Source organism: Panthera onca, chromosome X, assembly GCF_046562875.1.
Source record: "Panthera onca isolate mPanOnc1 chromosome X, mPanOnc1 haplotype 2, whole genome shotgun sequence".
Classification (NCBI taxonomy): domain Eukaryota; kingdom Metazoa; phylum Chordata; class Mammalia; order Carnivora; family Felidae; genus Panthera; species Panthera onca.
Genome location: NC_138357.1, coordinates 42,379,674 through 42,406,603, shown reverse-complemented (window position 1 = coordinate 42,406,603; position 26,930 = coordinate 42,379,674). Strand labels below are relative to the sequence as shown.

Here is a 26,930-nt window from a genome sequence, read left to right as displayed (position 1 = left end):
TTGTCTTATGGAATCTGCTTTTGCTGTTCCCTCTGATTCAAATGTACTTTTCAAAAATATCCACACATCTACTCCATCACTTCCTGTAGGTCATCACTCTGTTCAGTCTGTATTTTCATAAAGAGCCTTTCCCTAATCTTCATATTCTAAATAAAATATTAACTCTTGCCCATCCACTCCCTTTCCCCTTATTATGTTTTTTGGTCTCCATAGCAAGATTGTACCCTGCCCAGGGCAGATACTCAAGAAATATGTGTAGAATGAATGAATTGGTTAAATAATGTCAGGGGTTTTCAACCCAAGCAATGAGAAGAAGCTTGGCTAAAGGATCCTCACTACGGTTATTCCCAGTGGCCTAGAATAGTGCCCGCATCATGGTAGGGACTTCATAAAGAGTTAATAAATAGTGATGAAATAGTAAAAGGTGATTAATATAATCAAAACAAGCCTATAGCCACCTTTGCAAAGTATTTTTAGGACAATTACTACATTCTGTGTACAGGCATACCTCATTTTATTGCACTTCACTTTATGAGCTTCACAAGTATTCTGTTTTTTACAATTTGAAGGTTCAAGACTTCAGTGGAGAAAGTAACTGCAGATGTGGTAGAGATAGCAAGAGAACTAGAATTAGAAGCCTGAAGGAGACTGAAGATGTGATAGAATTGCTGCAGTCTCATGATAAAACTCTCAGGGATGAGGAGTTGCTTCTTATGGATGAGCAAAAGTGGTTTCTCGAGATGGAATCTACTCCTGGTGAAGATGCTGTGAAGATTGTTAAAATGACAACAAAGGATTTAGAATATTACATGAACTTGGGGTGCCTGGGTGGCTCAGTCGGTTAAGTGTCCGACTACTGCTCAGGTCATGATCTCATGGTTGATGAGTTGGAGTTGCGCATCAGGCTCTGTTCTGACAGCTGAGAGCCTGGAGCCTGCTTCGGACTCTGTGTCTCCCTCTCTTTCTGCCTTTCCCCATTCACACTTTCTCTCTCAAAAATAAATAAACACTTAAAAAATTAGAATATTACATAAACTTAGTTGATAAAGCAGTGGCAGGGTTTGACAGGATTGACTCTGATTTTGAAAGAAGTTCCACTCTAGGAAAAATGCTATCAAACAGCATCTCATGCTATAGAGAAATCATTCATGAAAGGGAAGAGTCAATCAATGGGACAAACTTCATTGTTCTTATTTTAAGGAATTGTCACAGCCACCCCAACCTTCAGCAACCATTAACCCCTGATCAGTCAGCAGCCATCAACAATGAGGCAATCAACAAAATGATTATGACTTACTGAAAGCCCAGATTATGGTTCGCAATTTTTAAATGTTTATTTATTTATTTTGAGAGACAGAGAGAGACAGAGCAAGCTAGAGCAGGGGAGGGGCAGAGACAGAGGGAGAGGAGGGGAGAGGCAGAAAGAGAGAGAGAGAGAGATAGAATCCCAAGCAGGCTCCATCCGCGCTGTCAGTGTAGAGCCTGACAGGGGCCTCAAACCCACAAACCGTGAGATCATGACCTGAGCCCAAGGCTCAGACGCTTAACTGACTGAGCCACCCAGGCACCTCCCAATTTTTAGCAATATTTTTAAATTAAGGTATGTTCATTGTCCTTTTTAGACATAATACTATTGCACACTTACTAGACTACAGTATAGTATAAACATAGCTTTTATATGAATTGGGAAACCAAAAAATTCATTTGACTCGCTTTATGGCGATATTCACTTTATTGCAGTGGTCTGGAACCAAACCTGAAACATCTTAGAGTTATGCCTTTATACTAGCACACGTGGGGACATGTAATAAATATCTTATTTTTAATTTGGACTATTCTTATCAGCTTTTTCACTTTACATTCATTCTGTATACATTCCTTGTAGTTTAGAAATGCAGTTTCTGACCTTCTATACCCTAGCCCTCTGTTACACCAGTTATAGTATAAAACATAAGTACGTTTTAAGAATTCTAAAGACAGCTCTTTACCAAGCCAGTTCTATAATTTTCTGTTTTCATTTGCATTTAATCACTAATTCACCAACCCTGCACTTAGGGAGTCACTACAGACAATTATGCTAATAATGCCTACAGCAACAGCAACTAAGGTTTAGGGAGGACTTTTTGTGCGAGCGTCTTTCCTGAAGGCTGTGCCTACATTATCTGGTTCCGTTCATAGTGTACAAGACTTGTGGTATCACATTCATGTATATTAATGAACTCTAATTTACTTTCTGTAGCTGGCCCAAGGCCCAAACCCCCAAACACCTGAGCTACGACTACATAGCCCGCTTCCAGACACTTTCTCTTTCCCATTGCCTCCCAGCACCCTCCTTTCTAGAAGAGCTCAGAGCGCTCCTCCCCCTCCCTCCTGCTACATTTTGGGAACCATGGCGACCAACGCTTTCTCCCCCCGCCCCCCAGACATTCAGGCAAGCACCAGGTGGGAGGATCTGCTACGTAACCGCGCGTGTGATTGCCTAGTAGCAGCGCTTGTGCGTTGGAAGCTAGCCGAGAGAGGGGTGGGGCTAGAGGGCTGACGCGCGCGCGCGGATCATCTTCGCAGCCTGGCTTCGGGGCGGAGCCTTAGCAGTCGGCGGGATCAGAGTAGTGATCGTCGCCTAGCGCGCGGTTTCCTGGTCTCTCAGCTTCTGACGGGACAGACTAGCTTTGGGGAGTAAGGAGAGTACGCAATTACCTAAAAATGTCTGGTGAGTTAGGTCAGCCTCAGGCCGGCCCCTCACATGCTGGGCTAGATTTGCCGAACCCTGAGAGAAATCGGGCTGGGGTCCCGGGAGGGGTGATCCGAAGGGCCGGTGCCCAAGGGCGCAGGTCCTGGATCCAAAAGGTTCTTGAACAAATAACGGATTCACCTCTGCAGTGGGTCACCCCCTCGGAGGTGGTGCCTGTCGCTGTGCTGGCCGTCCAGAGATACCTGTTAGAGGATGAACCACGCGACACAATACCGAAACCTCCCCTTTACTGCTATGATGTGACGATCTCAGACGGGGTATACCAGGAGAAGTGCTACCTGGACCCCAGCCTGAACTTTCTCGTATATAAAAATATTCTTAAAGTCGGCATAGAAATGAAAATTTCCAGAGTCTCGTGTCTTTACAACGAGAAAAGATTAGGCCAAGGGATCCTGTGCATAGATAACGTCCACTGTGGGGAGACCTTAGAGGATATTTCTTTAGAAACTCCATTCAGAAATAGTGCGCACGAGGAGGTACCCGAGAGGCCTTTAAGAGGCGGGAAGAGTCATTACCTGGCCCTGTGGAATAACGAAGATCCATATGGAGATATTTGGTTAACCAACAAGCAACCTGAGGAGCACAATTTTAACAGTAAGTAATTGGAGGGAATGACGGAGGGGTTAAGAAATAGTTTTCGGGAGCTTGCGTTAATGGGAAAGGAAACGGGGGTGCGTTGGTATTGTTCATTTCAAGCCGCGAGTGGAAATAGACAAGTTTTCGTCAATGTCAGATTGGCACTCGCTTAATGAAAATTTGCGCAACCCGTCATTGCTTTGATTGTTTAAGTGGCCATTCAGGAAGTGTCTGAATACATCTCAAATTTAATCTGGCACACATAGCGTGTGTGCGTTTGCCTACGGTTTAATCTTCGTTTCGTTCCATTTGTGGAAATAGTACTCTCTGTGTTGGTTGGCGAGTATATAGATTTGAAATTGGCATGAAAGGCATAAATATTTGTGGGTTTGTGTGTTTTAACCGTGATTCAAAAACGGATGTTCCGTGATTTATTCCTTAATAATTTGCATTAATGAAACGCCATCTTTATGTCTTTGTAGCAGTTATGTAAATATTGCTTTTTTTGAGCGTGTGATTTTTGTGGGCAGGCTTGGAATTTTCATTTTTATGTTTCTTATTACGTATCACAGACAATACTGAGAAGTTTAATTCTTCAGTACCAGAAGTAGGCAGTTAACGTGAAAATGCCTGTTCATCATCAGCAACTGATGTAAAACATATTTTATCAGATATGGAAGGGGAATGATAGTACTATAGGCATGTACACGCATGGGATGGGGAACAAATATACACAAAAAAATAAAAGTGCAAGTACTGGAGGAAGAAAGATGATAATTTTCTACATTTACTGCTTTTCAGGTTTTTTTTTTTTTTTACATTGCAGTCATAATACTAGCTCATATATGGTCTTACTATGACGTGCAACAGCAACAGGCTTGAAAGTGAAAAGGTGGGTCAAAAATAGGCAGTTAAACTAATATCCAATTATAAGGGGAAAATATTATAGAAATGTGTAGACAAGGATGATTTAAATAACTTAAGCTTTAAAAGCAAGATAGTCATTTCAGGGATGCAGTAATGGAATGAATTTTATCTCAAGTATGGAATAAGACAGTAGTGCATTACTACCTCTTAAGTGCTTATCATTTTTTATTTTTAGGATGGAATATATAAATGAAAAATTGGTGTCTAGAAGAATTAAGAGAGGAATAATAATTTGTAAAAATCTTTTTCTTGAAAGTAATATCTATTCATTATTCAAACCATATTTTTATTACAAAAGGCAATGTCCATGTGCTAAAAAGCCAAACTGTATATTTAAAAGTATATTGTTGACTAGAAAAAAAGCATTATAGACTGAAAAGCAAACGCATTTGCACAAGATAATATTAAAAGTCCATTATTTGTATAAACATAAAAACGTATATTGTATTAAAAATGCAAGACCCAAGTATAGTAAAATTTTGATGACAAAATTTAGAAGTAGGTATATATTGGTGGTCTTTTAGGCTTGCTGTATGAAAATTTTTAATAATAAAATGTTGGGGTGGAGTGAAAGACCCCTTTACCTCCTCCAGTGCCTTCAACTTTCCTCTTAAAACTCCAAACGTTCAGCAGTTTGGTATGTATCATTGAAAAAAAAATATTCTATGGCATGGCATGATTTGGTGTTTACACATTAAGCATCTTTAATGTACATCTGCATATATATACTTCCCTTGTATGAGGGTACCATAATTTATATAATCATGCCAATGTGAATAGGTAATTATCAATTTTAGGCAGTTACTGGTTTTTCTGTTTTAGATCCATGCTTAACATCATTAGGATATACACATACTTGTTCATTATGTTCAAGTATATCTGTTAAATAGATGGATTCCTAGAAGTGAAATTGCTATGTTACAGAGTATTTTACATTTTTTAATTTAATGGATATTGACAAATCATCTTCTGAAAAGGTTTTACTAATTTACATTCCCACTAACATATATATGAGTGCCCATTTCCCCATATCGTACTAATTTTTAAATTATATCTTGATTTTTCTCATTTCCTTGCTAATGGGTATTAAGGCTTTTTGTGTGCTATATATTGCAAATTGCTTTCTCACACTCTGTCCCTTTTCTCTTAACTTTGGTTATGGTGCATTTTTTGTGCTTTTTAAAACTTTTATATTAAGGCATGATGTGTACAGAGTAAAGTGGAAAAGTCTTGAAAATACAGCTTGAAATACCAAAAAAAAAAAAAATACAGCTTAAAAGTAAAGCTTGATAACCGTCTTCCCATATCAAGATCCAGAACATTTGAAGCATTTCATAAGTCTCCCTCATGCCTTCTCCTGGTCAATACCTTACTCCAAAGGTAACCGCTTTTCAAAATGGAAGTTAGGTGATGTCACTCCTGCCTAAATCTCTCCAGTGTCTCCCCATTGCAGTTAGACGACAATCCAGACCTCCTAGCGCATGCATGAGGCCATGCAGCATCAGCAAACTTTCTTTAAATAGCCACATAGTTGGGGCACCTGGGTGGCTCAGTCGGTCAAGCGTCCGACTGCAGCTAAGGTCAGGATCTCAAGGTCAGGATCTCCCGGTCCGTGAGTTTGAGCCCCGCATCGGGCTCTGGGCTGATGGCTCAGAGCCTGGAGCCTGCTTCTGCTTCTGGTTCTGTGTCTCCCTCTCTCTCTGCCCCTTCCCCGTTCATGCTCTGTCTCTCTCTGTCTCAAAAATAAATAAACGTTAAAAAAAAAAAAACATTTAAATAGCCACATAGTAAATCTTTTTTTCTTCACCACACATGTGGTCTCCAGTCACAGCTATTCAACTTGGCCCTGGTATAGGGAAAGCAGCCATAGGTGATATGTAAATGATTGGGTTTGGCTGTTTTACCATAGAACTTTATTTACCGAAACTGGCAGTAAGGGGATTTGGCTCATGAGTTGTAGTTTGCAGACCCCAGCCCTACAGAACCCCCTTACTCACCTCTCTAACCCCTCCCCTCCACCATTTTGTTTCTGAAATACTAGCCTTCATTTTGGTCTCAAACCTCCTCACTCTTTCCTGCGTCAAGTACATCAAGTACATTGCTCCTGCTTTTTCCTCCTTCTGGAAAGTTCTTTCCATCCTCAGATTTCAACTCAAATTTATAAAACAGGTTAGAAAAGGGCTGTTTAAATATGTATTCCCTCCCCACTTATTACATCACCACGGAAATGCTCTTCATAGAATTGATAACACTCTGAAATTATTATATCTGTTGTTTTCCTTTTTTCTCCCATTGGTTTATGAAATTGATGAGGGTAAGGACTTTCTTTTTTTCACGGTTCTGGGGCATTTCTCTTATACCCAGAACAGTGTCACATGGTAGGCATTCAGGAAGTGTTGCATAAAAGAATGCATAAATTACATTAATGTATTTTCTGATGTTGAACCACTTTTATATCTCTGCTTGGTCATGGTTGTTACATTTACATCTGTATGTTTAAAGCAAATTTGTTCCATAGATTTTATTTGTAAAAGGGGTTACTGGGGCGCCTGGGTGGCTCCATCAGTTAAGCATCCGACTTCGGCTCAGGTCATAATCTCGCGGTCCATGGGTTCAAGCCCCGCATCGGGCTCTGTGCTGACAGCTCAGAGCCTGGAGCCTGTTTCAGATTCTGTGTCTCCCTCTCTCTCTGCCCCTCCCCTGTTCACGCTCTGTCTCTCTCTGTCTCAAAAATAAATAAACGTTAAAATATATATATAAAATAAAAATAATAATAAAAATAAAAGGGGTTACTATTTTAGTCCAGTATTGATATTGGGTTAATTAATATTAGCCTAGTAGAATGAATTGGGAAACTTGCCTATTTTTCTCTACTTAAAATCATTTGTTCACTGAAGGTTTGGTAGAATTTACCCCTAAAACTATTTGAACCTGGGGCCTTGAGCCAGTATTGGGGGTTAGAAGAATGACTCCTTTTCAATTTTTTGTAGAAAAATTCATGAAATCAATAATGCTTCTTCTTGAGTCCATTTTTGAGAGTTGATATTTTACTAGGAAATTTCATTTCGCTAGATCTCAACATTGTATGCAGTAGTTTTACATTGTAATTTAAATTTAATATATATATAATTTATATGCATATATAATTTAAATTTTAGTTTATATTTTTAAAATATTTTAGTCTTGTTTCATCCTCTATTACATTCCTCATGTTTGTGTATTCACCTTTTTTATTAAAAAATTTTTTTAATGTTTTTTTTTTTTTTTTTTTTTCAACGTTTTTTATTTATTTTTTGGGACAGAGAGAGACAGAGCATGAACGGGGGAGGGGCAGAGAGAGAGGGAGACACAGAATCGGAAACAGGCTCCAGGCTCCGAGCCATCAGCCCAGAGCCTGACGCGGGGCTCGAACTCACGGACCGCGAGATCGTGACCTGGCTGAAGTCGGACGCTTAACCGACTGCGCCACCCAGGCGCCCCTTAATGTTTATTTTTGAGAGAGAGAGAGACAGAGCACAAGCAGAGGAGGGGCAGAGAGAGGGGGAGACAGAGAATCAATCCAAAACTGGCTCCAGGCTGTGCAGCACAGAGCCCTATGCAGGGCTCAAATCCACAATCTGTGAGATCGTGATTAGAGCCAAAGTCATACGTTTAACCTGAGCCACCCAGGGGACCCTGTGTGCTCACCTTTTTTATGATCAGCCTTGCCAGGGGCTTGTGTGTTTAATTGGTATTTTTAAAAAAAGACTTTGGGCTTTACTAGTTAAGTGTATATTGGGGAGATATTTTCTACTTTATTTCTGCTATCTTTTACTTTCCTTTGTTCATATTTTTTTTGTACTATGTTCTTGAGTTTAATGCTTGATTCATTTATTTCCTTGTTTCTTTCTTTCAAAAGCTTTTTAAAATTCTGAAATTTCCCATGGATATTGCTTTGGCTGTATACCACAGGTTTTGAAGTGTAGAGATTTTTTTTCACTCATTACTCATATTTTCTGATTTTAAATTTGAGTTCCTCTTCAACCCTCAAACTTTTAGAAAAGGTGTACTTATTAGGTACGAAGTCCCTATTATACCAAGTTTTAAAAATTTAATTGAAGTATTCCATATTCTTCTTATTAAATGTATTTTGCTTGCCCATTTCTTTGAGAGGAATATTGACTTCTCTTTTTGACAGTGATTTTGTTAATTTCTCCTTGTATTTCTAAAAATTTTTGAGTTAGGTGTTACTACAATGTTCGTTTCATAACATAGTAATATCTTGTTGGTGGGTTTTACCCTTTATCAATTTGCAGTTTGTCTCTTTGTCCTTTTTTTGTGTTTTGAATTCTAATTTGTCTGATAGATCTATTTACTACTGCTGTCTTTTAGTTGACATTTGGTGCAGTGGTTCTCAAACATGAATAGGCATCCATATCACTTCCAAAGTGTTTTAGAATGCAGATTTCTGGCCCCCCAACCAGTTTCTGATTGAGTAGGTTGTCGTAGGGCCTCACCATTCACTGGTGGTACAAATGCCTCGTTTTGAGAACTGACCTAGTGTATGTATCTTTGTCCATCCTTTTATTTCTATTTTGTTTTACATTTGTCTTTTTAAAGAAATATATAACTAAGATTTGGTGTTTTTGACCCAAAACAGTTCTTTTTCATTTAAGAGATAAATTTAATCCACAATTAAATTTAAAGTCATTACTATGTTTGTACCTTTTCTTGCAAAACTACTTTATGTTTACTGTACGCCTTGCTTTATGATGCTTTTTTTTTTTTTTACTTTTGCAAGATTTAAATTTTTTTCTTCTAGTGCTTTAGAAGTTATCCATTAATTTGTATTTTCCTAGTGGCTTCCCTTAATGTTTTAACAAAATTATTTAAACTTAAGATTATTGTGCCAGTCTCCAGGATTACTCACAACTTATTGTATCTTCCTCGTGAACAATACAAGATGTTTAGGACTCTACTTGGTCATGAAGCAATTTGGCATACTGCTATATTGGGTTTGAAAGTATTTGATTTAGGATATTTGCCATCATAAATGATTTGGATTTATAGGTTTTTTTTCCCTTTGTACTACTTTTGTCATAATTTTTCAGGAATTATCTATGTTTTCTAAATGAATTGTTAGAACCTGGTGCCATTTTTGGAGGTCATTATTTGTGAACTTTTTCATTTTCTTCCATGGTTATTGACGTATTCTAGGTTTCTTCTGCTTCTTGAGGCAATATTGATAATTCAGATTTTCCTAGAAGATTATCTATTTCACTGGTATTTTCAAGTTTAGTGATATGTAATCATATATAACAATATTTTTCTCTAGATTTATAGTTGATCACATTTCAAACATATTTTTGTTTTCTTTCGTCATGATTGCACTTGTCAGAGATCTACCTTTTCATTAATTTTTCCAACGAATTGGATTTAACAGTTCGTTTTTCTAATACCTTATTTTCAGCTTTTATCTTTATTCCTTTTGTCATTCCTTAGGTTAGTTCTTTTGCAGTGATTTTCATTGTATGGTTTAAGGACCCCGAGAGGTGTCCCCCAAGACCTTTTCAAGGGATTCACAACATCAAAACTATTTTTATGATATTCATTTACCTTTTATCACTCTAATTTTCTGAAAGTATATAGTGGAGTCTTCCAGAGGCTACATGATATATGACATTGGAACAGATTGAATGCCAAAGAAATAGGAGTATCCAGCTGTCTTCTATTAAGCTAGACACTAAAAATATTTACAAAAATGTAAACCAGTACCACTCTTTTCACTACATTTTCTGTTTTAGAAAATAGTCACGTGTGTGTGTGTGCGTGTGTGTAAACATACATATATATTATACATAATAGGTTTGTTGTTATTTTAAAGGAGTTATGAATAATTTTTTATTTCTTAGTTTTGCTTCATAATATGGCAAATGTTGATAGATATTACCCACATAAATAAAAGCTTTTTGAGGGCTACGGTAATTTTTTTAAGAATGTAAAAGCTTTCTGAGATGAGAAAGTTTGAGAATCACTGTTCTATTGCTTACTATCTAACATTTTATATTGGGTATCTATTTATTTTCACTCTTTTTATAATGAACACATTTCTGTGAATTTATACAGATTCTTCATTGTCTATGTATAGCCTGTAATTTCTTTTTGGATTTGAGAGATATGTATATTCTATGGAGTTTGCAAGTTAAAAATCCAAACTGGGAAAACATTAATCAGGCAGATGTCTGATCACAGCTAACTCTCTGGATCCAATTATAGCAGAAGCAGGGGCTCTTAGAACTCTGGTTTACAAAAGCATATAACTCTTGAATTTATTCTAATCGGTGAAGGTATATGTGCCCTCCTTGATCAAGAGTGTTCTACATACATTCCAGATAATTCACATCTGATCCACAATTTATCTGGTCTAACTAAAAAGGAAATCACTTAATAATGTCAGTTCAAATATTGGGACCTATGATTCTGGGCTATTAATATTTTGGAAGAATCTACAAGGAAAATTATACAAGATGGCCTAACTCTAAAAATAGTATTTTTTATGATACAGGTATAACTACAACATTCCATTTAAATTCTTATTAAAAAGAAATTACAAGTACAGTTTCATGCCAAAATGTTGAGTAAGTGATATATTATGTAAATAAAAATGGAAGTGGGGGTACCTTGTGAAATAAAATATTGAACAAATACAAATTCAAGTTTTAAAAATTGGGACTGGCCTGTAAGGGAGCAAAATTGTAGAGAGGAATGCAGATGGAACCTCTTTTAACTCAAGGAAGAATAAAATAAAAAATACAAGTTAATCTTTAAAGATGGTGAATAGCTTTTAAGCAATTTTTGTACTTGCCAGCAGGCATGGAGATTAAAATTTCAAAGTAAATTGTATGGTGTATGAGAAGATAATAAGTGCTATGTAGAAAAATAAGATGGGAAGGGGAGTAAGTAAAGGGATCAGTTTACAGTAGAGTAGTAAGGGATAACATCACTGGGAAAGTGACCTTTGAGCAAAACCTAAAGGAGAGGAGGAGGGAAGTCACTCTGGTGTCTAAGAAGAAGACATTCCAGACAGAGGGAACAGCAAATGCAAAGGCCCTAATGCAGGACTATGTCTGGCATGTTTGGGAAATATAGAACTTACACATGAAACCACGATGAGGGCAATACAGAAATATGTCATGAAACAATTGTATAAATTAAATATGTAAGTCCTTAGTAGTGGGAAAACATTCCATGGTATTGAGTTTTTCCCACAAAATTTCTTAAGGGAGATGAGTTTATTAAGGTATAATTAACATATGGTGTTATATTGGTTTCAGGTGTACAATATAATGATTTAACTATTCTGTACATTTATTGATACTCATCAGGATCTGTGTTCTCTTAATCCCCTTTATTTGTTTCACCCATTCCCCCCACCTAGTGGGGGATGAGTTTAGATTCAAGTCTTTCAGGAAGCAATTACCCAGTTTGACAAAGTGGAGGGCATTCGAGATGGAACACTATGTTAGTTAATATAGATATTTACCTTTGTCCCAGGCATATAGTAAGGCATATTTATATATTAGCTATTATTATTAAGGATAATGAGTATTATTAAGTTCTGTATGAGAAGTATATATACTGGCTTAGCTGGTGAGAAGGAGTTGCTTTAGGGATGATGTCGCTACCATTTTTAACCATGAAAACAGAATTTTTAAATTACCATGACATATTAAGTAGGATTTTTTTCTATTCTATTTTTTTTATTCTAGATACCAAAATAATTTCGCTTTCTCACCTTGAGATGACCTGGTCTAGCAGAAGGAATTTTCCTGCATTGCTTGTGAGAATCTTGCATAAATCCAAACTGCGATACTATGGAAAACCTGACAAAAAGATGATTGAGCCATACCAGGTATAAATCATGATTAACATATGACATGTTAATGTAACATTGATAGGTTATAGCTTACAGGCATGACTCCTTATTAGGATAATTTATGTTCAAATTGTATTTTATAAAAGTAATTTAATAATTTATAATTTACATAAATGTGTGTTTCAAGGTATTATTTTTATGTAATTTCTTGTACAAAAAGAAATTCTTTCTGTGTTGGCACCTTTTTAGTCCCCTGATTCAGTTGGTCTACTTCATACTTTTTTCTATATCTTCACCCTTTTCTTCACTAGTATGCTTTCTACACCAGCATATAGACATACTCTGGACTTTCATTTAAAAAAAAAGAAAAAATCTCCTTTGACCTCAGGACTCCTCTATTCCCTCTCTCCTTGTCTTCTGGTAGGCTCCTTGAAGTAGTCTCCACTAGATATTTTCACTTCCTTGTCTCCTATTTACTTCTTAACACAATTGGTTTGGCTTTTTTCTTCAGCTGGGCACTCACTAGAGACCTTTTAATTGTCAAATGTAGCTGATACTTTTCTGTTATCTTGACTCTCTGTGCTCTATAATGCCAATGAGAACTACTTCCTTGATTTCTGTCCTGTTTGTTTTTTTACCTAACGTTTTACTGTATTTTCACATGTTGTCAAGAATTATTTTAGGTGTTTTATTAAGCTTTCATTATAAAAGTTATACATACTTGGAGGCAATTTGGAAATGTAGAAAGCAGTATAAATAAAGCTGAAAAAATATCACCCCAAATTCTACCAGAGAGGGTCACTGTTAATATTAAAGTGTGTTTCATCCCCTTTTTTCATATGAACATATCACATGTTTACATACATATATGTATGTAATATAGATCACATCTATATGTATATGTATGCATATAATATATTGCATGACTATGTGATAAATTATCTTACAAAATGGAAATCATATTGTATATACAATTTTATATTATTTAACATTTCCTTAAGCATTTTCTATCACTAAAAATCCTTCATTCATAACTTTGCATAGTTATAGATTGTACCATGTAATAACTTATTCAGTCATTCCCCTGTAGTTTTGCTTTCTCATTCTTAAAATTAGAATACCCTGTAGATAAAAGTAACAAATACGTATGTGCTTTTTTACTCTTTTTTTCTAGACCTTTTTGGAAGTGGCTGACAGTTCAGGCACAGTGTCAGTGATCATGTGGAATGCCCTGTGTCCTGAGTGGTATAAAAGTCTGCGGGTTGGTTTAGTTCTTCTGCTTCAGGATTATTCTGTTAAAAAGAGTTATCCATTCAGGATGCAGCCTCTCCCTGTGGATCCACAGATCAAACTAATTTCTACAATGGGTTAAGTATTCAATAAATTTGTTGTTTTATGGCTATTTTGTTTGTATAAATGTGAAAAGAACCATATCAGCCAAAGGCTGTTAAACGTTGCTGAATCTGGGGCGCCTGGGTGGCTCAGTTGGTTAAGTGTCCGGCTTCAGCTCAGGTCATGATCTCACAGTCTGTGTGTTCGAGCCCCGCGTCAGGCTCTGTGCTGACAGCTCAGAGCCTGAAGCCTGCTTTGGATTCTGTGTCTCCTTCTCTCTCTGCCCCTCCCCTGCTCATGCTCTGTCTCTCTCTGTCTCAAAAATAAATAAAAACATTTAAAAAAATTGCTGAATCTGTTAGAACCTGGTAAACTTCTAAGTTCCTTTATAACATTTTTAAGCAATCACTTAATATCTATACTTATTTATGAATACATTTATTAAGAAAAAATATGTGATATATTTATTGTTGATTATGAATGAGCACCACTTAGGATGTACTTATATCTGTTTTCTTTTTTGTATTATAATACTAAATTAATGACTTAAATATACTTTTACTGTAAGGTGCTATTCGAAAGGGCTTTGTCAGCATTTTATTTTGAAATAATTTCAAACTTACATAAAAGTTGAAAGAATAGTATAAAGAACTCGCATATACCCTTTTCATGGATAAAACAGTTGTTAACATTTACCTTTACTTTATCATTCCCTGCCTCCATAAATCTAAATACATATATATATTACAAATATATATGTATATGTATTACAAATATTTATATACATGTATTGTATATATTTGAGAGTAAGTGGCAGCCATCACACATACCGTTACCTCAAAATACTTCAGTAATATTTCAATGTTTATTTCCTAAGAACAAGAACATTCTATTCTATAATCACAGTTCAGTTACAAATTCAGCAAATTTAAAATTGATAAACTGATGTTATCTAAGCTGTGGTCAATATTCAAATGCAATTGTATTGCTGCTCTTCCTAATTAGTACTAAAACAAAAGTTTTGACATCTTGGCATCATACTAAATATTTTTGGAGCATTAATATATTAAGTGATTGCTTTCAGATATGGATATAATATATGATATGATATATGATATGGTAATATAATTAATATATTAAGTGATTGCTTTTAGATATGGATATGAATTTTTTGCCTTTCTATTTTTAGAATTGTAGATTATATCACTCAACAAGTTTAGGTATTGTTATTGGCTCATAATAGTTTTATACTGGACCTGTATTTCTTTGTATTCTGAATTCCCTACTGATAGATTAAGCTTAATTACTTGGAGAATGTGCAGATAATATAGCTTTTGTTCACTGTTTCCTTAGATAGATGTTTATTTGGGGAATCTCATATGATTCCTTATTAAAATCTTAAGGATTTGGTAGGCATCAATCATGTCTTTCTGGATTAACAAGTTATTACCTAGTAGTTTGGCACAATTAGTCTATTATCTCATTACTCTTTATCATAAAGTTGAGAAATTACACTGATATTGATGTTGGGACTTACTTGAAAAAATACAGTAAAAACTGGCAAAAAGAAGCGAATTCACAACGTGTTATTATTTCTATCAATTTGTAAATTCTTTCCACAACCAAGCATATCTAGGTGAAAAAAATTGAGACATTTGCCAATAAGAGATAAGGTAAGTGACTTTGTTGATGTCACATGATAAATCACTGGCATAGTGAAAACCTAGTTTTTCTGATACCTAACCTAGTGTTCTTTTTATGAGATACACTGTTTTCCTGGTGTAAAGAGAATTAATTTAAATCACAATTTTTACATGGCTGTGGGCAATCTAGAAATGTGTCTGGTACTAATAGCTGTTTCTAAACCTTAAAAATATATGGAAAGTAGAACAATAGACAGCATGTGGTCAATAGATAAACAGCTACTAAAACTTAACACTGAAATTGAATCAAGCACTATGCTACCTCTACTATATACAATTCTAGGGCCATATTTTCATATGGACTCCTGAAGATATGAGAGGTTATTTATACTTTCAAGTAAATAATTGTAAATACAGAAATTATTTTTTCAAATGGGAGTCTTGATGAGAATATATTGAAAATGTTTCTTTTAGTCTTTAAACAGTTTTATTTTTTATCAGTATTAGCATCAGTCTACTTTATCCTATACCCTTTTAAGAAAATTTTGTTTATTTCTTTAGAGAGAGAGTCCCAAGCAGGCTCCAAGTGGTTAGCACAGAGTCTGATGTTGGGCTCGAACTCACAAACTAGATGATTGTAACCTGAGATGAAACCAAGAGTCGGACACTTAACCAACTGAGCCACCCAGACGCCCCTATCCCAAACCTTTTTAATAAATAATAGGACTTTTTCCCTGTTTATCAGGGGTTAGCAAGCTATTTCTGTAAATAGCCAGATAGTAAATATTATAGGCTGTACAGGCGATATAGTTTCTGTCATAAATACTCAGCTCTGCCTTTTTAAAAAATGTTTATTTTGAGAGAGAGAAAGAGAGCATGAGTAGGGGAGGGGCAAAGAGAGAGGGAGAGAGAGAGGATCCCAAGCAGGCTCTACTCCATGAGCACAGAACCCATCATAGGGCTTGAACTCACGAACCATGAGATCATGACCTGAGCTGAAATCAAGAGTCAGAGGCTTAACTGACTGAGCCACCTAGGTGCCACCTCAGCTCTGCTTTTATAGAGTGAAGGCAGAGATAATATGTAAGGAATGGGCATGGCTGTGTTACAGTGAAACTTTATTTGCAAAAACAATCATCTAATCTGCAGAGTATAGTTTGCTGAGCCTATACATATATGCAGATCTCAACACTGCCTGGACATTAGTATCACTTGGGGAGCCTTAAAGAACCGTAGACACGCCACCCTCTGAGATTCTGATTTAATTACTCTGAGGAGGGAACCAAGACATTGGCGCATCTTTAAAATTCTTCAGGTGATTCTTATATGCAGCTACAGTTGAGATCTACTGATTTATGATCTTTAAAAAGTTCAAATGTGTTAATAATCTTTTGAAGAGAAATGACAGTTCCGTAAACCATTCTAGACACAGGAGATATAAAGATAAGTAATACAGAGTTCTACTTTAAAAAAATTAGTCTAGCAGGGTAATATATTACACTGTATGTTAACTAACCAGAATTTAAATAAAAATTTGAAAAAAATTAGTCTGACGGTAACAGATTAGTAAAATGGACAGTTTACAGTAAAATGAAAGATTAATGACAGTAAACAGTAAGAAGGTATGATGAACAAAAGGAGAGAGTAAATGAACAGAAATGTAGTTGAGGAAAGAATGAATGGTTGGGAGAGTGGGAGAATGAGTTGGATGGGAGAAAGTGTAAGTGGGGGTTAGGAATAGTATCAGGGTAGTTTAAGTGTTATGACTAGGATAAATGAGAAAGAGTATGTAGTGGGGGCTGGTGTTGGACAGTAAGGGAATAAAGACTTGTGGTACCATCACTGCTTTCTAGATGCTGATGTTGAAAGACAAACTATTGGGGTAATTATCTTGGTTTATCTTTTCATATTTACATGTGTAGTTCCAAGTTACAGAGACGGAGAGATAATATTTTTTAAGACCAAATAAATGTGTTGTAAAACACAGGACATATTTGCTGGTAATGTGTGGTTTTGGAGATTGGCATTTTGCATATCATTCTGTCCTTGCCATTTTGCATATCATTCTGTCCTACCTTTTATCTTTTTTAAAAAGTTTTTTTAACATTTATTTTTGAAAGACAGAGTGAGACAGAGCACGAGTTGGGGAGGGGCAGAGAGAGAGGGGGGACACAGAAGTCCTACCTTTTATCAAATAGTACTCACCTAGCATACCCACATAAACATTTTATTTTTTAAAATTTACTTATTTAAATTCAAGTTAGTAAACATACAGTGTAGTATTAGTTTCAGGAGTAGAACCCAGTGATTTATCACTTCCATGTAACACCCAGTGCTCATCCCAACAAGTGCCCTCCTTAATGCCCATCACCATTTAGCCCATCCCCCCCGACCTCCCCTCCAGCAACCCTCAGTTTGTTCTCTTTAAGAGTCTCTTATGGTTTGCCTTGCTCTCCGTTTTAAACTTATTTTTCTTTCCTTTCCACTATGTTCATCTGCTGTGTTTCTTAAATTCCACATATGAGTGAAATCATTTATTTGTTTTTTTTGTCTTATTTCTCTTAGCATAATACACTCTAGTTACATCCACGTTGTTGCAAATGGCAAGATTTCATTCTTTTTTTTTTTTACAGTGAAACTCAATATGTATTTCTATTTAATCACAACAATTAGAAAATATATCTTTTAAAACTACAATCTATCACAGCGTCAAAAATAACAAAATAAACTAATTGATAAATATAACAAACTTGTATAAGGTTTACACTCTGAAAATTATGAGACATTATTAAGAAAAATTAAGAAAACACATATTGGGAGAAAGTTAATAATATTCCTGGACTGGGAGACTCACTATTATTAAGGTGTACAATTATCTTGAAATTGATTTATACATATAATGCTGTCCAAAACAAACTCCCAGTAGGCTCTTTTATGAAAACTGATAATCCAGGGTGGTTACATGGGTACACTCATTTGTCAAAACTTATAAAACTAAACACTTAGAATGACAGGTAAATTACGTGGGTAAAGTTGATTTTTAAAATGAATAATGTTTTACCCAGTAGACAACACCTTAGAAATGAAGTAATTTTATTTAGATAAAGTCCTATAGAATGTATTAATTAATTAATTAGTTTTTTATTTTTAACTTGTTTTATTTTTCATTTTTTAAAATTTACATCCAAATTAGTTAGCATATACTGCAACAATGATTTCAGGAGTAGATTCCTTAGTTCCCCCTACCCATTTAGCCCATCTCCCCTCCCACAATCCCTCCTGTAACCCTCAGTTTGTTCTCCATATTAATGAGTCTCTTCTGTTTTATCCCCCTCCCTGTTTTTATATTATTTTTGTTTCCCTTCCCTTATGTTCATCTGTTTTGTCTCTGAAAGTCCTCATATGAGTGAAGTCATATGATTTTTGTCTTTCTCTGACTAATTTCACTTAGCATAATACCCTCCAGTTCCAGCCACGTAGTTGCCAATGGCACGATTTCATTATTTTTGATTGCCAAGTAATACTCCATTGTATATATATACCACATCTTCTTTATCCATTCATCCATCAGTGGACACTTGGGCTCTTTCCATACTTTGGCTATTGTTGATAGTGCTGCTATAAACATGGGGGTGCATGTGTCCCTTCAAAATAGCACACCTGTATCCCGTGGATAAATGCCTAGTTGTGCAATTGCTGGGCCATAGGGTAGTTCTATTTTTAGTTTTTTGAGGAACCTCCCTACTGTTTTCCAGAGTGGCTACACCAGCTTACATTCCCTCCAGCAATGCAGAAGAGATCCTCTTTCTCCTCATCAACATCTGTTGTTGCCTGAGTTGTTAATGTTAGCCATTCTGACAGGTGTAAGGTGGTATCTCATTGTGGTTTTGATTTGTATTTACCTGATGATAAGTGATGTTGAGCATTTTTTCATGTGTTTGTTGGTTATCTGGGTGTTTTCTTTGGAGAAGTGTCTATTCATGTCTTTTGCCCATTTCTTCACTGGATTATTTGTTTTTTGGGTGTTGAGTTTGATAAGTTCTTCATAGATTTTGGATACTAACCCTTTCTCTGATAAGTCATTGGCCAATTTCTTCTCCCATTCTGTAGGTTGCCTTTTAGTTTTGCTGATTGTTTCCTTCGCTGTGCAGAAGCTTTTTATTTTGATGAGGTCCCAGTAGTTCATTTTTGCTTTTGTTTCCCTTGCCTCTGGTGACGTGTTGAGTAAGAAGTTGCTGTGGCCAAGATCAAAGAGGTTTTTGCCTGCTTTCTCCTCGAGGATTTGGATGGCTTCCTGTCTTATATTTAGGTCTTTCATCCACTTTGAGTTTATTTTTGTGTATTGTGTAAGAAAGTGGTCCAGGTTCATTCTTCTGCATGTCACTGTCCAGTTTTCCCAGCACCACTTACTGAAGAGACTGTCTTTATTCCATTGGATATTCTTTCCTGCTTTGTCAAAGATTAGTTGGCCATACGTTTATGGGTCCATTTCTGGGTTCTCTATTCTATTCCATTGATCTGAGTGTCTGTTCTTGCACCAGTACCATACTGTCTTGATGATTACAGCTTTGTAGTATAGCTTGAAGTCTGGGATTGTGATGCCTCCTGCTTTGGTTTTCTTTTTCAAGATTGCTTTGGCTATTTGGGGTCTTTTCTGATTCCATACAAATTTTAGGATTATTTGTTCTAGCTCTGTGAAGAATGCTGGTGTTATTTAGATAGGGATTGCATTGAATATGTAGATTGCTTTGGGTAGTATCGACATTTTAACAATATTTGTTCTTCCTATCCAGGAGCATGGAATCTTTTTTCCATTTTTTTTGTGTCTTCTTCAATTTCTTTCATAAGCTTTCTATAGTTTTCAGTGTATAGATTTTTCACCTCTTTGGTTAGATTTATTCCTCGGTATTTTATGGTTTTTGGTGCAACTGTAAATGGGATCAATTACTTGATTTCTTTTTCTGTCGCTTCATTGTTGGTGTATAGGAATACAACCAATTTCTGTGCATCGATTTTATATCCTGCAACTTTGCTGAATTCATGAATAAATTCTAGCAGTTTTTTGGTGGAATCTTTAGGGTTTTCCGTATAGTGTATCATGTCATCTGTGAAGAGTAAAAGTTTGACCTCCTCCTGGCCGATTTGGATGCCTTTTATTTCTTTGTGTTGTCTGATTGCAGAGGCTAAGAATTCCAATACTATGTTGAATAAGAGTGGCGAGAGTGGACATCCCTGTCTTGTTCCTGATCTTAGGGGGAAAGCTCTCAGTTTTTCCCCATTGAGGATGATATTAGCATTGGTTTGTTCATATATGGCTTTTATGATCTCCAGGTATGCTCCTTCTATCCCTACTTTCTTGAGGGTTTTTATCAAGAAAGGATGCTGTATTTTGTCAAATGCTTTCTCTGCATCTATTGAGAGGATCATATGGTTCTTGTCCTTTCTTTTATTGATGTGATGAATCACGTTAATTGTTTTGCGGATATTGAACCAGCCCTGCATCCCAAGTATAAATCCCACTTGGTCGTGGTGAATAATTTTTTTAATGTATTGTTGGATCCGGTTGGTTAATATCTTGTTGAGGATTTTTGCATCCATGTTCATCAGGGAAATGCATAAATGTTTATAATTGTATATAGTTCTCCTTTTTAGTGGGGTCTCTGTCTGGTTTTGGAATCAAGGTAATGCTGACTTCATACAATGAGTTTGGAAGTTTTCCTTCCATTTCTATTTTTTGTAGCAGCTTCAAGAGAATAGGTGTTAACTCTTCCTTAAATGTTTGGTAGAATTCCCCTGGAAAGCCATCTGGCCCTGGACTCTTGTCTTTTGGCAGATTTTTGATTGCTAATTTGATTGCCTTATTGGTTATGGGTGTTTTCAAATTTTCTATTTCTTCCTGTTTCAATTTTGGTGTGTCTATGTTCTAGGAATTTGTCCATTTCTTCCAGATTGCCCATTTTATTGGCATATAATTGGTCATAATACTCTCTTATTGTTTTTATTTCTCCTGTGTTGGTTGTGATCTCTCCTCTTTCATTCTTGATTTTACTTATTTTGGTCCTTTCCTTTTTCTTTTTGATCAAACTGGATAGTGGTTTATCAATTTTGTTAATTCTTTCAGAGAACAAGCTTCTGGTTTCATTGATCTGTTCTACTGTTTTTTGGGTTTTGATAGCATTAATTTCTGCTCTAATCTTTATTATTTCCTGTCTTCTGCTGGTTTTCGGTTTTATTTGCTGTTCTTTTTCTAGCTCCTTAAGGTGTCAAGTTAGGTTGTATATCTGAGATCTTTCTTCTTTCTTTAGGAAGGCCTGGTATATACTTTCCTCTTATGACTGCCTTTACTGCGTCCCAGACGTTTTGGGTTGTGGTGTTGTCATGTTCACTGACTTCCATATACTTTTTAATTTCCTCTTTAACTGCTTGGTTAGCCCATTCATTCTTTAGTAGGATGTTCTTCAGTCTGCAAGTATTTGTTACCTCTCCAAAATTTTTCTTGTGGTTGATTTCGAGTTTCATAGCATTGTGGTCTGAAAATACGCACAGTATGATCTCAATCTTTTTGTACTTACTTAGGGCTGATTTGTGTCCCAGGATATGGTCTATTCTGGAGAACATTCCACGTGCACTGGAGAAGAATGTATATTCTGCTTTAGGATGAAATGTTCTCAATATATCTGTTAAGTCCATCTGGTCCAGTGTGTCATTCAAAGCCATTGTTTCCTTGTTGATTTTTTGATTAGATGATCTGTCCATTGCTGTGAGTGGGGTGTTGAAGTCTACTATTATGGTATTATTACTGATGAGTTTCTTTATGTTTGTGATTAATTGATTTATATATTTGGGTACTGCCGTATTTGGCACATAAATGTTTACAATCATTAGGTCTTCTTGGTGGATGGACTCCTTGATTATGATATAATGCCCTTCTGCATCTCTTGATACAGTCTTTATTTTAAAGTCTCAACTGTCTGATACAAGTATAGCTACTCTGGCTTTCTTTTGTTGACCATTAGCATGATAGATGGTTCTCCATCCCCTTATTTTCAATCTGAAGGTGTCTTCAGGTCTAAAGTGGGTCTCTTGTAAACAGCATATAGATGGATCTTGTTTTCTTATCCATTATGTTACCCTATGTCTTTTGATTGGAGCATTGAGTCCATTGATGTTTAGAGTGAGTACTGAAAGATATGAATTTATTGCCATTATGATGTTTGTGGAGTTGGAGTTTCTGGTGGTGTTCTCTGGTCCTTTCTAATCTTTGTTGCTTTTGGTATATGTGTGTGTGTGTGTGTGTGTGTGTGTGTGTGTGTATAAAATATAAATATTTATATATTTATATATTGTATTTTATATAACATTACGTATTATATATCATTATATTTTATATATAATAAATATAATATTTTATAAAGATTTTTAAATAAAAATATATATAAATATATATAAATATATATAAATATATATATATTCATCTTTTCTCCTCTCCTTCTATTTTGAATGACAGCCTCGTTGGATAAAGAATTGTTGGCTACATATTTTTCTGATTCAGCACATTGAATATATCCTGCCACTCCTTTCTGGCCTGCCAAGTTTCTGTGGATAGGTCTGCTGCAAACCTGAGCTGTCTTCCCTTGTAGGTTACGGACTTTTTTTCCCTTGCTGCTTTCATGATTCTCTCCTTGCCTGAGTATTTTGTGAATTTGACTATGATATGCCTTGTTGATGGTCAGTTTTTGTTGAATGTAATGTGGGTCCTCTGTGCTTCCTGAATTTTGATGTTTGTGTCTTTCCCCAGGTTAGGAAAGTTTTCCACTGTGATTTGCTCACATAACCATTCTACCCCTGATTCTCTCTCTTCCTTTTCTGGGACCCCTATGATTTTGATGTTGCTCCTTTTTAATGAATCACTGATTTCTCTAATTCTTAAATTGTGCTCTTTTGCCTTAATCTCCCTCTTTTTTTCTGCTTCATTATTCGCTATAAGTTTGTCCTCTATATCGCTGATTCTCTGTTCTGCCTCATCCATCCTTGCCGCTGCTGCATCCATCCGTGATTGCAGCTCAGTTATAGCATTTTTAATTTCATTCTATTTTTTTTACTTCTTTTATCTCTGCAGAAAGGGATTCTAATCTGTTTTCAACTCCAGCTAGTATTCTTATTATCATGATTCTAAATTCTGGTTCAGACATTTTGCTTGTATCTGTGTTGGTTAAATCCCTGGCTGTCGTTTCTTCGTGCTCTTTCTTTTGGGGCGATTTCCTTCATTTTGTCATTTTTAAAGGAGAAAAGGTATTAATGAGGTAGAGAAATTAAAATTTAAAAAATAAAATTAAAAAATATTGTAATTAAAAATTTAAAAACACACACACACAAAAATCTAATAAATGATGCTAGATCCTAGGTGTGTTTTGGTCTGGGTGTTCAAAGTGGTTTGACAGATTAGAGAAAACAAAAGGGTGGAAGAAAAAGAGAAAAAAGAAATCATTTGAGAATTTGAAAAAATGAATACACTGAAGTAGACTAAAATGAGATGATGGGAGTAAAATAGAATTTGAAAGAATTTACACAAAAGTAAAAAATATAGTAAAAAAATTAAAAATATTTTTAATAAAAATTGAAAATAAAAATGAATTTTTCTCCTGTATTCAAGAAAAACAATAGTGTAAAAGAAAAAAGAAAGAAAATTGATAAGATGGACCTGCTAACAGATTGAAATAGGAATGAGATGACTTCATTTTCCCCTAGAAGTCAGACTATGTAGCGCTTTTTAGTCCATAAACTAAGTAGGTGTGGATACTTGTATTCTTGAAGAGCCAGGTTGGCCCAGTTGGGCGGGGCTCAGTGTAACGGCTCTGTTCTCCACTAGATGGCGCCGCTAGCCTACTGGAGTGGGTTGTTGCAGTGCCCGTAGGTGTGTATGCGTGGGAGCTGTAAAAATGGCATCACCCAGCTACCCAGTCTCTAGTATGGGAACTGTTCTCTCCAATCAGCAATTGGACACCCGTCCTCTGTCTTCAGCTTTCATCCTCTCCCTGCTTCTTCACTGTCCATGACCAAGCCCCAGGCAGTACCTCTCTCCCAAGTTTTGTCTCAGATGTGGCTGTTTTCCCCGGCCCCTTACTTCTGAAGGACTGCGGCTTTGACCTGTTCCGCCCCTCTGTGGGAGGGTCTCACCCAGCAATGGCCAAATGCTGGCTGCACCCAGGAACACCTGCTGGACCTTGCTGCTGCTGGTGCCCCGAGACTGCCGCCAGGTGCCAGCCCGCCCCAGAAAAAGTTTGCGAGATGGTGTAGCAGCAGCATTTCAGGGTATGGAAAATCACAACACACATCTAGCACCAGGCTTCACCCTTAATGACCTTGTTCCAGCACCGGCGAATGTGGTCATTTTCTGGGGTCTGCTGGGACCAGGTGGCTTCAACAGTCTCTACCAAATGCCCTTCCAGCATTGGAACCGCTTTTCCCCATGTGGCCTGAGAACCTCTCAGACCCCCCCTCTGTTCCTGGGGATTCACCCTTCCCACCAGAGCACTGCCAGGTTTCGAGCTGCAGAGTTGCAGACTTTGTGCTCCCCTTGTTTACAGTCTTAATGGAATTTAAACCCTCTCCTTTCTCCCTTTTTAGTTTAGTCCCTGTGGCTGTTTCCAATTTTCCACTTTCTCTCCAGCTGCTTTTGGGGAGGGGTGCTTTTCCTGTATTCTCCCCCGCCCCAGTCTCTGTCCTCTCTCTGCCTGCAAAGATGGCTCCCTGCCCACTGCCAGCTTCTCTCTCCCCACGTTCACCGCTCTATGCCACGTACCTGCTGAATTCTGTGGCTCAGGTTGTGCAGATTGTTGTGTTAATCCTCCAATCAGTTTTCTAGGTGTGTAGGATGGTTTAATGTTGGTCTGGCTATATTTCATGGACACGAGACACACAAAAAACTTCCATGCTGTTCTGCCATCTTGGCTCCTCCACTCATTCTTTTTGATCACCAAGTAGTAATCCAACATCTAAAAATCTTGAGTTTTTCAGACTGTTTTGTATAACACCTATTGAGATAAGTGTTTTGGGTTTTGGTGGGAAGGGGCTGTTTATTTCATTAAAAACCCTGGCATTTTGTAGCTGGGAGGGAACTTAAATATAATCAAGTAACTATGACTATGAAAGTGCTTTGTAAAATGCAGACTGTTGTCAGGGTGCAAGGTAATATGTAACACAAACGTTCCTCACTTATATGCGAAAAGACTAAAACTCATAAAGGTTAAATGAATTTTCTAGTCACATGGCTGATAATAGGCAGGATGAAAAATTAAGTGTCTTTGTCCTGTTTTAATCTTTGTTTCCTACACAGCAAATTCTTAGAAAATATTTCCTACTGCATAAAAGGAGATAGAAAGCCCAGATAGCTATGTAACTATTAAAGAAATTGAATCAAAGTTTTAAAATCTTTCCACAAAGCATCCGTCATTTTATAGGCAAATTCTACTGAAAATTCATGGAATATATCAATACAAAACTATTCCAGAGAATAAAATAAGAAGGCATACTTTCTAACTCATTCTTTGCTACCAATATGACCTTGATAAAACTAAAGAAAAATAGTATGAAAGAGAAAAATTAAAGGCTAGCTTCAGCCTTGAATATATATAGATATTTTAAATAGAATATTAGCAAACTGAATTCACTTCTATGTAAAAAGTGATTACTCAGTGTGACTAAGTTGCATCGTTCTCCAGCAATGCAAAGTTGATTTTACATGTGAAAATCTGTAGTGTCACTCCTCACATCAACAGATTAAAGAAGATAATGGTCATCCTAATAGAGGCACAAGAGGCATTTGTGAAATTTTTACACCAATTCATAAATTTAAAAAAGAAAATAGCAAGAGAAGGAACTTTCCTTAACCCGATAAAGGATGTTTACAAAATAAAAACAAAACAAACACACCTCTAAGTAGGGAAAATTTAAAAACACTCCTTTTTCAAATGGAGAACATGGATGTCTCATATTCCTGTTTTTATTTGTTATACTGGCTGCCCTAGCCAAAGTGAAGATAAAATGCATTAAAATCATAAGGATTTTAAGGAAAAGCACAAAACTGTCATTATTAACAAATTAGAATTTCTACAAAGAATGTACAAAATAACACAAAGTATTAAATAAAAATAGTAAGATATTGGCAAAGTTAGCTATGAGACCAGTATACCAAAGTCAGTTGATTTTGTGTACTACAATAACAGTTAGGAATTGTAATTTTAAAAAAATAACTTACCTTGTCAACAATAATTACGAGGTATCTAGAAATAAATCTAACAGAAGATAAGTAAGACCTGTTTGGAGATATTATAATACTTTATTGAAAGACATTAAAAATTCTCTAAATAAATGGAGAAATATCCCATGTAGGAAGTCAGTCTCAATTTTGTAAGTGTGTCAAGTACCCCCAAATTGATCTGCAGATTCAGTCCTATTCCATAAGATTTTTTTTCCTGGAACTGACAAACTGATTCTAAAATTTATATGAAGGCACATAATTATCAAAAGTAGTCAAAACAGTTCTGAAGAAAAGTAGTAGGGAGCTGCAGAGTGAGTGAAGACTTGTCCTACAAATATCATAAGTTAATATAAAAGAATTTATGGTCATGTAATATTGGTATAGGTGTAAACAGAATGATAAGAAAATCACAATTCAATTGAGAAATAGCCCTAAACACACAAAATTTTGATAGGGTATATGTGCTGTACAGATCATAAAGAAAGGAAGAACTATTCAGTAAATAGTATTGGAATAATTAAAAATTGGAGAAAAAATGACATTATATCCCTATCTCATACCGTATAAAAAGCCAATTCCAGATAT

The 26,930-nt window shown here is 36.1% G+C and overlaps 1 protein-coding gene across 1 annotated transcript in view; it reads left to right on the top strand.

Moving 5' to 3' along the window:
* The first annotated feature begins 2,565 nt into the window (after positions 1–2,565).
* RADX (RPA1 related single stranded DNA binding protein, X-linked) overlaps positions 2,566–26,930 on the top strand; it is a 71,239-nt gene continuing 46,874 nt past the window's right edge. Inside the window, exons 1-3 of the mRNA XM_081794370.1 lie at positions 2,566–3,346; positions 12,004–12,146; positions 13,285–13,477. Coding sequence (XP_081650496.1) covers positions 2,704–3,346; positions 12,004–12,146; positions 13,285–13,477 — 979 coding nt within the window. The 5' untranslated portion in view covers positions 2,566–2,703. The remainder of the gene's footprint in view (positions 3,347–12,003; positions 12,147–13,284; positions 13,478–26,930) is intronic.